The sequence below is a fragment of the Gopherus evgoodei genome, chromosome 14 (assembly GCF_007399415.2).
Source record: "Gopherus evgoodei ecotype Sinaloan lineage chromosome 14, rGopEvg1_v1.p, whole genome shotgun sequence".
Classification (NCBI taxonomy): domain Eukaryota; kingdom Metazoa; phylum Chordata; order Testudines; family Testudinidae; genus Gopherus; species Gopherus evgoodei.
In genome coordinates this window covers 10,998,507-11,009,479 of record NC_044335.1, presented here as the reverse complement: position 1 = coordinate 11,009,479, position 10,973 = coordinate 10,998,507, and the positions used below count along the sequence as shown (strand labels likewise).

The following is a 10,973-nucleotide window of genomic DNA, read 5'->3' as shown; positions in this document are numbered from 1 at the left end:
CCCCCCATGAAAGAGGGCTTAGGGAATGCACTGATGGCTGGAATCAGGCGGCTAGGTGCCCAAGGTGTTTCTTACAGGAATGAGTTAGGCACCTGCAGAGGAGGTGTTCACCTTATACCCTTGAGTCCAGTGGTTAGAGCACTCACCAGGGATGTGGGAGACCTAGATTCAATTTCCCTTCTTTGCCAGAGCTAGAAGTTATAAGGGGAGCAAGCACCACCTTCTCTTCCTCCAGCTGGATTTTGATTGGTACCCGATGAGGAAGACAGCCCATGCCTACCAGATTGGGGGCTGCACGCAGCTTAAAAAGATGAATGCCTGTCTTCCCACGTTTTGTGAATCATTTTGGCACAAGCGAAGGAAATAGGCATCTGGACACCTAGAGTGAGGCAGCAGTTCTTATGCTGAGGCAGAAAAATAGGCACCTAGCGAATTTTTACCCTGAAAATTTAGCCACTGAGTGAGTTTTAAGCGCCTATAGAATTCAGTGGGAGTTTTGTGTATCACATGGGACTGGATTTAGCTGCTTAAATTCAAGATTTAGGTGCCTAAGTACTTGGTGGATCTAGGACCTAAATGACTTGCCCAAGATCACACAGGAAGTCAGTGGCAGAAACAAAAAATAATTGAGCACAAATCTGAGTCACAATCTAGTACTTTGACCACAAAAAACAGCCGACCTCTCTGAGCCGATACCACCAGCTCTTTTGAGAGCGATGGATTAAGAGCCACATAGCTAGTTAAGAACATCGGGGGAGGGTGTTCAGGCAGAACTTTGTGCCTCCTCCCTTTCTCTACCTGTGCAAGGCTGCAAGGCATGGGCAACCACGAGCACGAGGGGGTAAGTGATAGCAACCCTCAACATCCATATACACTGAGCAGTCAGCTGTCGTTTTGTGGGAGGCAACTGGAGCTTTAAAACAGCAGCTCCAGTTTCTAATTGGATTGGGGGTGTATGGGAAAAGTGCAGCAATGGATCTTTTCTTCTTTTGACAGCTCTCTCCTCCTCAGGACTAATACTGCACGGGGGCGAAGAGAAAACCCCCAACAAGCCAGAAGCACCGATCACACCTCCGTGTGGGAGCTGATTGCTGGGAGCAGCGTTTGCCGCGAGACCTAGGATTTCCCCTGCCTCCAACCTGAAGCGATTTCTCCTGGAACAAAGTCATCCCCCGCCTCACTCCACCTTTGCTGGCCGTTGACAAGTTTTGCCATTTGGATTTAATGGAGCTGGGATTCTTGTTACTCTTTGGACTTACAGTGACCTCGAGCGCAGGTAAAAGGGAATTTCTTGGTTGGCACACAAAGCTGGGGGCTGCAGCAGCCTCCCCCACAGGCAGCAGCGCCAGCGGCTTCTGGTGCGTGGTCAGTAAGTAGGAACCCAAATCAGTAGGTTAAGGTGGGGTTTAAAGGAGAAAACAAGCGAATCTAAACGAACGCTGCATGAAAAGAGACTAAACTCTTGTAACCACTGGGCCTCCTCGCACTAATCCTCGCCTGCAAATCGAACCGAACCCGAAACTCGAACTCCTCGGGTACCACCCTGGGCCAGGGGCGCTGCACCCTGCTCGTGCATTGCTCCTGGGGGGGCCCCCAAAGCAGGCACAGACCCCGGGAGCTGCCTCCGTACCTACCGTCCGCCAGGGCATTCAAGCCAAACTCAGCCCCTCGCCACCCCGCAAAAGCAATCCGGTTACAAGGGTGGGGGGCGCCATTGGAAAGGACAAGCCCCTGGCTGGGGGTCGAGGGATGGGACCCCCCCAAGCGGCTGCTCCCCCGCGGCTCAGCCTTTCTTCTCTCCCCACCCTGCAGGGTTCTCGCTGCCCGTGCCTCGCCCCCGGCCCCTCGCGGAGAGCGGCAGCGGCCGGGGCCCGAGGTTTCCCGCGCTCCGGGAGCAGGCCGGGGTGGAGAGCCCGGGCCGAGCCGCCGCAGGGGGGCTGCCGGCCGGCGGAGGAGGGAAGGCGGATGGCCCGGGAGCGCCGCGCCGCAGAGCCAAGCGCTGCACTTGCTACACCTACAAGGACAAGGAGTGTGTGTACTACTGCCACCTGGACATCATCTGGATCAACACCCCCGAGTGAGTGCGGCGGGGGCGGCACGCCGGCGAGACCCCCCCCCGGGCGCGGGGAGGGGCGGCACCCCAGCGATAGCCTGGGCGTGGGGGGGGGCAGCACCTCAGGGAGACCCCCCGGGCGCGGGGAGGGGTGGCATCTCAGACAGATCCCGGGCGTGGGGGGGCAGCACCTCAGGGAGACCCCCCCCGGGCGCGGGGAGGGGCGGCAGCCCAGCGAGAGCCTGGGCGTGGGGGGCAGCACCTCAGGGAGACCCCCCCCCGGCTGTGGGGAGGGGCGGCACCCCAGCGAGATCCCGGGCGTGGGGGGGGTAGCACCTCAGGGAGACCCCCCCCGGGCGTGGGGGATGGCGGCACCCCAGCGAGAGCCTGGATTTGGGGGGGTGCCACTTCAGAGAGATCCCGGGCGTGGGGGGGGCAGCATCTCAGGGACACCCCCCCCGGGTGTGGGGAGGGGCGGCACCCCAGCGAGAGCCCAGGCGTGGGAGGGGCGGCACCCCAGCGAGAGCCCCCCAGCAGTGGGAGGGGTGCCACCTCAGAGAGACCCCGGTCGTGGGGGGGGGGCGGTACCCCAACGGGAGCCCGGGCGTGGGGGGCAGGGGCGGCTCCAGGCCCTAGCACGCCAAGTGTGTGCTTGGGGCGCCCTGCCGGTGGACCTCCCGCTCTGCTGCTCGCATGCGGGGGGTCCACTGGAGCCGCGGGACCGGCAGAGCGCCCCCCGCGGCATGCCACCGTGCTTGGGGCGGCGAAATGTCTAGAGCCGCCCCTGGTGGGGGGGTGCCACTTCAGAGAGACTCCGGTAGTGGTGGGGGGCGGCACCCCAGCAAGACCCCCCCCCCGGGCGTGGTGGGAGGCAGCAGGTGGTGGCACCTCAGCGAGACTCCGGGGATGGGGGGGGTAGCACCTCAGAGAGATCCTGGGTGTGGGGGGGCGGCACTCCAGCGAGACCCCTCCAGCTGTGGGGAGGAGCCACCTCAGAGAGACCCCGGGCATGGTGGGGGGCAGCAACTCAGCAAGAGAGACCCCCGGGCATGGTGGGGGGCAGCACCTCAGCACAAGAGACCCCAGCCGTGGGGGGTGGTGTAACCTCAGCGAGACTATGGGCGTGTGGGGGGGGGCGGCACCTCAGAGAGACCCCCCAGGCATGGGGGGATGGCACCCCAGCAAGACCTCCCTGGGCATAGGGGGCAGCACCCCAGAGAGACCCTGGCAGTGGTGGGGGGTGAGCAGCACCCCCAAGAGAGCTGGAGGGAGAGCTCCCAGGGAAGGGGGGCGCAGAATGTCTGGGAGGGCTGGGGGGGGAGACTCTGGGGATAGGGGGAGCAGCACCCCAGAGAGAGCTGGGGGGAAGAGATCCCAGGTATAGGGGGGAGCAGCACCGCTGAGAGAGCTGGAGGGAGAGATCCTGGGTGGTGGGGAGAGCAGCATGCCTGGGAGGCCTGGGGAGAAGAGATTGTGGGGATAGGGGGAGCAGCACGCTTGGGAGAGACCTCCAGGAATGGGGGGAGCAGCATGCCTGGGAGAGCTGGGGGAGAGACCCTTGGTATAAGGGGAGCAGCACCCCAGGGAGAGCGATCCCGGGGATAGGGGGAGCAGCATCCTTGGGAGAGACACCCGGGTATAGGGGGACCAGCACCCCAGGGAGAGCTGGGGGAGAGATCCCAGGGATAGGAGGGAGCAGCATCCTTGGGAGAGACACCTGAGTATAGGGGGACCAGCACCCCAGGGAGGGCTGGGGGAGAGCCTCCCCCAGGGATGGGGCAGGGGGAGCAGCACCTGGAGTTCAGGCAATCCCAGGGGAGCTGGAGCTGGGCCGGAATGAGCAGATGGGGACTGGCTCTCCAAAGTGAGTAAGCCAGAGACATGGTGGGACGGGGCCATGGCTGGGGAATAGCCCCTTGACATGAGTTCCTTTTCTATCTCCAAGCCTTGAAGGATGAGAAAAGGAAGGGGATAAGGAGTGGAGTGACCCCTCCCCCTCCATGGGGACAGAGGTTCAGCCACCCAGAGTGAGCTAGCCTGGGAATTGGGTGCTGGGCTCAGCCCCCTAGAGTGAACGAGGCCCCTTCAGGGAGGGAGAAGATGCTGTGTCCCTGGGGAGTAAGGAGATTCCTTTTCTGGGGGAGCTGGGAACCAGTACACCAGAGCAAGTAAGGGGCTGAGGGTGCTCTCCCTTCCCTCCTGGGAATGGTACAGGAGGGCTGTAGGATGATCCTTGCAGACTGCAGTTGAAGGGATTCCCCTCAGGGATGGTGTGCTGTGGGGGCTGAGGCTCCCCGCCCAGAAGAGGGGAGAGTCTACAGAGAGCCGTGCACCAAGTTCTTGCTGCCATCCCTCCCCTGCATGACTCCCCCAGCTGCTACTTGGCCATCTTACCAGTTACGAGGCCCCGGACTGAGTGTGTGTGAATGTGCACCAAACTTATAGCAGCTCTTGTCCAGGGAGCTAATATCTCAGTGCAAGGAAGGCAGAACAGCAGCAGCCATATTTTTAGATTGCACGCTCTTTGCCCTCAAAGTGCCTAGCGCTCTGGAGGTCAGATTCTACATAATAATAATAAATGGAAAGGGTTGTTTGTAGCCAATGAACTATCCCATCGTGCCCTTTGTACAGAGAGATATATTAAAGTTCTGCTCTGAAGAGTGACTCTCTGGAGGTTCCATGTTTGTCGTCTCTCAGTGACCCCAGGGAAAATCTGCTAAATTAACCTGTAACAAGATGGCTTTTCTCAGTGCCAGCCCTGTCAACTCAATTGGGAGTCTTGGCTCATGCTTCTTAACAAGTTAGCTGAGATCCTGCTTTTGGAACTTGGTGCTGGATTTAATGACCCCCCTCCGCTGTGGAGAATTCATATGAGTCATCCCATTGAAGGCACTATCACATGAGGAAGGGCAATCAAGGGGGGAATCAAGCTCTTAGTTAACAATTCTGTTGATGCCTGAACTAGAATAAAATCCTCAACTCAACTGCACTAGCTTTGCAAAGCTAACAGAAGTATAAGTGTAGTAAAATCTCATTTGTCACTAAATAAGCAGAGAAAACTTAAGATACACTCAGGGAGCAGATTTGTTCAGGTAGACATTTTTTTACTTTCTTTTCTGTCCATAGCTGCACATTATCCATTTCACTGACACGCATATCCTGAAATTCCAGCATAATTCCAGCATAATTCTAATCTCTACTACGCTTTCCTATACTGTGCCTCAACACAGTCTTTCCTCTGACAAAAAGAACAGGAATACTTGTGGCACCTTAGAGACTAACAAATTTATTTGAGCATAAGCTTTCGTGGGCTACAGCTCACTTCATTGGATGTGAAGATATTTATACACACAGAGAACATGAACTGTTCTGCTGGTTTTTGAATGTTATGATTCCTGATGTCAGATTTGTGTCTGTTTATTCTTTTGCATAGAGACTGTCTGGTTTGGCCAATGTACACTTCAGCCTCTCTAATCACTCAGTGACAGACGTTAAGGTGGCAATTTTGCAACAGAAAAGCTTCAAAAACAGACTCCAATGAGAAGCTGCTGAACTTGAATTAATATGCAAACTAGATACCATTAACTTAGGTTTGAACAGAGACTGGGAATGGCTTGGTTATTACACTAATTGAATCTATTTTCCCATGTTAAAGTATTCTCACACCTTCATGTCAGCTGTTCAAAATGGGCCATCTTGATTATCACTTCAAAAGTTTTTCTCCCCTGGTGATAACAGCTTCTCTTAATTAATTAGCCTCTTATGGTTGGTATGGGTACTTCCACCTTTTCATGTTCTCTGTATGTATAAATATCTTCTTACTGTATGTTCCATTCTGTGCATCCAGTGAAGTGGGCTGTAGCCCACGAAAGCTTATGCTCAAATATATTTGTTAGTCTCTCGAGTACCACAAATACTCCTGTTCTTTTTGCTGATACAGACTAACACGACTGCTACTCTGAAACCTTTCCTCTGACAGTATCTCTCACCACTTTGTTGAGGTGCTGACAAACATATCAAGGAAGTGGTGGAGAACATCTTACAACATACATTGTCCCGTTAGGATTATGGCTGCTGATAAACTAAACAGAGTATCAGACACTTGTCTGAAGTTACTGTTAACTACACACAGCACTTAATTCTGTTACCTTCTTTGTTTTGGTTAATGTTTGCAGTGTGAAGTCTCACATACTAGAACAGGGGTTGGCAGCCTTTCAGAAGTGGTTTGCTGAGTCTTCATTTAGTCGCTCTAATTTAAAGTTTCACGTGCCAGTAATACGTTTTCACATTTTTAGAAGGTCTCTTTCTATAAGTCTATAATATATAACTAAACTATTGTTGTATGTAAAGTAAATAAGGTTTTTAAAATGTTTAAGAAGCTTCATTTAAAATTAAATTAAAATGCAGAGCCCCCCAGAGCGGTGGCCAGGACCTGGGCAGTGTGAGTGCCACTGAAAATCAGCTCGCATGGCAGCTTCGGCATGTGTGCCATAGGTTGCTTACCCCTGTCCTAAAAGTCAGGCTGGGAGGGGCTTGCATGTTGAACAGCAGGATCAATACCTAGATGGATTAACAGAAAGACCTAGTCCAGGACAGAGTAACACTGAGCCTACAGCCTCAATTTCTGAGCCTTGGCTCCTATATCTAGACTGGGGGCGCTCTGATTTCCTGCCTGAAACAAGAAGTCCAAGAGTCTTAAATATATTCTAAGGCCACGCCTACGCTATGAACTAGTGATTCCCTTGCTCACATACACATATTCACAGTACCTCAAGTATAAATAGCAGCGTAGCCATGATAGCATGGGTAGCAACAGCAGAGACTGGCTTAGCTGTGCTGGGTATGTACTCATGAGTTTCAGGCAGCTTTGAACTTAGCACAGCTAAGTCATGCCTCCACTGTTATTTTTATTTGCACTACTTCAATGAGAACTAGTGTGAGTATGTGTATGCGAGCAGGGGAATCACAGCCCTAGCTCATAGTGTAGCTGTCGCCTAAGGGGAATGTTTCATGGGCTGCCTCCTACTAATAATCAGATAAATCCCTGGAGGAGCCACAGCAATTGTACCTTTAAAAAGTAATTAGGAAAGAATTTAATGTATTTTTAGCTTCATTTAATGCACATTAGAAGCTGGAAACAAGGCAGAGGAGTCATCCCCCTGTGACCATCCAGCTTTCCATTGACCACCAGCAACTGGTCCACTGACCAGAGTTTGGGAACTTCTGCAATTTATCTAAACGTGTTTTTAATTAACTACAAGGACTTTAATTGGTTCAGAATAACAACACTGAGAAAAATCAAGTAACAGCAAAAATACATAAAGCTAATGCGTCCTGACTTACAGGCTATATCCAGCACTACTTCCTTTGTGAATGCACCAACCAATTCCAGCTGGAAGCACTGTCAATTGACAAGTCTTATTAACTCTGTAAATGTGCAGTAACCAGTCACCCCGGTCCTTGAAACTCCATACTTCACCACCACTGGGCTTAGTTAGGAATAATTTTAGCTAAATATTTATCACTCGTATTTAAACCAAGGCTTGACTGGTGAAACTTTTAATAACCAATAACTTCATTGTAAATGTTTTCCCCACGAGTTCCAAAACTGATTTGAACTTTTTGGGGTTAGATTCTGCACCCCTTTAAGTCAGTGGCAAAAGTCCCTTTTTAGTCCAGCAGGAATAGGATTGAGCCTTTGTCTTTGAATATAGCAACCACCTTATGGATGTGGGGTGCTTGCCAAGCCAGTTTGCGGCTCTCATCAGTCATGTGCAGAGCCCTCAGCCTACCATCAATTCTGGTCAGAGGCAGGGTGGATTTGATTAAACCCTAGTCAGGAAGACTCGATTTAATCATGTATTTCTACATAAAAGTGTATTCTTGTTGATTGTTGTAACCTTAATACATATTCTTCACAACTCAGAGATAGATGAGACCCACACTGGGTCTCTTATGACTTGCTGCATTAAAGGTTTCCCTTCTAGTGAGAGAATAGTATGGTAGATCTTAAATCAGTGCAGGCTACACTCAGAAAGAGCTGAAGACTTCTGGAATATGCTGCTCAAACAGTTTCACTTTTGTTTCTATTGCTTGTCTCTCCCTTTTCACATTTATCTCCAGACTTCCATTCCTTGTCCAGATGTATTCTGCTCCCAACAATGTTCTATTCATTGAACTTTTTAGATTTGCACTTTTAGAGAGAGGTAAAGGATTGACTCTGTGTACACAAATTTGCAGAGGGACAATAGGGTTGAGGTTTGTTATTTTTCACCTCTCTCTCTATATTTATTTTAAATTTTTTTTGCTGTTAACAAGCATGTTACTTCTGGACACATAAATCCACAGTTTGAGAATGGCAAAACTAAGCATTTCTGATAGTATCTTCTAGACTGAGCACTGAGTCCCATTGGGTAGATAGAAAGATTAACCTAAATAATCTATACAGAAGCCCCTAGAACCCCATAAAATTGGTTCCCTAATCCATGAACTATTGGAACTCATTTACAAAACTTTTCTTAAACATTACATGAATATATTGTCTCATACTATAGAATTTTAATTTATAATCCCTATTCCATTGTGATGTATCTTAATTAGAACTATCTTTAGATAGGGTTTTTTCCCTAAAAAACGTTTTTATCAAAAAATCCAATTTAAATTTAAAAAAATCCGATTTTTTTAAATTAAAAAAAAATTGATTTTTATCCACCCTGGTCAGAGGGTAGTTGTTAGTGATGCATGACGTTGTCTGTCTTTGGCCACAGCTGTATGAATCCTGGATGCACATTGACCCTGGCCCATTTGAAATCAATTCAGAAGGACCCGTGAGTGACATAGCAAATCAAAACCAAGTACAGTACATGCATATTTGGCTCAGTTCTAAGGGACAGTCGTGCAACATTGATAGTGTAGGAGAGTGAAGTAGGAGAATTCTATTTTTTTTTTCACTTGAACTTTTTTTCCCCTGTGAGGAGAGCAGCAAATGGAGGAAAGGTTTAGGGTAGAAGTTTGTATTTTTAAAAATTAAAGGATTTGATTAATAATTTTAGGAAGTGTATGATTTCAGTGTAAACACCCATATTATGCTTCATTTGCATTGATTTACTAGTCCGTCAGGGTAGGTTTTTTTTAAATTTACACTTTTCATACTATATTTCTTAAACTTCTTGTCTGGATGATATATTATTTTCAACTGAATAAATTAAAAATATCCACTAATCTGAAGTCCTCATTGTGAACCCAGTGCATGTGTGAGTTTTGGCTTGACCCTGAGGAATATTGAAACCCAGAGTGCTTATTTTTAAATCAGTATTTGAATCTTTGCCTCTATTGACACGTTAAAACAAGTATAAATGTTGAAACGTTCAGTTAAAAAAAATAACCTAGTCAAATAGTTTGAACAGAACCTGATCCCAGTCATTACTCATGCAAGTAATGCCATTGAGCTCAATGGGATTATTCAGGGTAGGTTTTCAGGGTCAAGCTCTTATTTTTGAAAGACTGATTTACTGGTGAAATCTAATCATATGGTTTTCATTTCAGAGTAGAGAAGGACAATTTACAGTAATGAGACAGGATTCAAACAGACCAGTCTTTTGATAAGATGACTTTTGCTGTGACAATAACATAAGCACTTTCACTGCATAATTGTCCAGAAAGTAAACTCACTCAAGGACTGGCTCTCCACTGTGTTACACTGGTGTAAAAACTAGTGAATTTGCATTCAAGTCCAAGGAGTTCCTCCAATATAAATTGGTATAATGGAGTGGGAAAATCAGGCTCTCCTGCTTGTATTAAAATGTCCAGGAAGTCCCACAACACTGCCCTGGGTACGGATCTAGCACTTATGGCTTTCAGTATGAGAGCTGATTTCTGACTTTAGCAGAGCTGTCAAGTTTTATGCAGCTGGATATGAAGTTTTATGAATGAGTTATGAACATTTTCTAATATTTGCATCTGAGCATAAACTTGAGTTTATGGTCAGCATACTGCGTCCCAAATGCAGTGACAGGTAGGCCGTGAAGCTGCATAAAACTTAGCAGCTGGCGTGGATGGGAGCTAGTTTGGGTGGGTGCTAGAAGGGGTGTGAATTAGTGGGAGCTGGGGTTGCTGGAATCAGGGGGTGCACAGTACAGTTTGGGGGAATGTTAGCTGGCTACTCCAAGGGTGGGTTGGGTGGCTGGAGTCTCCCAGGGATTGGCTGTACTCTGGCAGGAGCGCTTGGTGCCTGTACTGAACCCACTCACCTTCTGTCCCACCTAGCAGACCTCCTGTTGCTTGAGCCTTTCCCGACCTCCTCCAGCAGAGAGAACACCTAGAGGGGAGACAGAGGGTATGTCTACATCTAAAATTTTGCAGCGCTGGTTGTTACAGCTGTATTAGTACAGCTGTATAGGACCAGCACTGCAGAGTGGCCACACTTACAGCAACCAGCGCTGCAAGTGGTGTTAGATGTGGCCACACTGCAGCGCTGTTGGGCGGCTTCAAGGGGGGTTCGGGGAACGCGAGAGCAAACCGGGAAAGGAGACCAGCTTCGCCGCGGTTTGCTCTCGCGTTCCCCGAACCACCCTGCAAACCGCAGGGAAGGAGACCTGCTTGCACGGAAGTTCGGGGAACGCGAGAGCAAACCGGGGAAGGAGACCAGCTTGATTACCAGAGGCTTCCTCAGATATGCTGGGATACCTGCTTATTCCACGGAGGTCAAGAAAAGCGCTGGTAAGTGTCTACACTTGATTACCAGCGCTGGATCCTCTACACCCGAGACAAAACGGGAGTACGGCCAGCGCTGCAAACAGGGAGTTGCAGCGCTGGTGATGCCCTGAAGATGTGTACACCTCCTAAGTTGCAGCGCTGTAACCCCCTCACCAGCGCTGCAACTTTGTGATGTAGACAAGCCCAGAGAGGTGGCTGCCTGCAG

At 49.8% G+C, this 10,973-nt stretch overlaps 1 protein-coding gene across 2 annotated transcripts in view; it reads left to right on the top strand.

Annotated features, from left to right (window-relative positions):
• Positions 1-764: 764 nt before the first annotated feature.
• EDN3 (endothelin 3) overlaps positions 765-10,973 on the top strand; it is a 34,774-nt gene continuing 24,565 nt past the window's right edge. The window contains exons 1-3 of one of the 2 annotated variants that reach the window (XM_030533804.1): positions 765-841; positions 997-1,276; positions 1,813-2,077. In XM_030533804.1, the coding sequence (XP_030389664.1) occupies positions 1,225-1,276; positions 1,813-2,077 (317 nt within the window). In that variant the 5' untranslated portion in view covers positions 765-841; positions 997-1,224. Of the gene's footprint in view, positions 842-919; positions 1,277-1,812; positions 2,078-10,973 lie in introns of those variants that run through there. The other variant, XM_030533803.1, reaches the window with a different exon arrangement.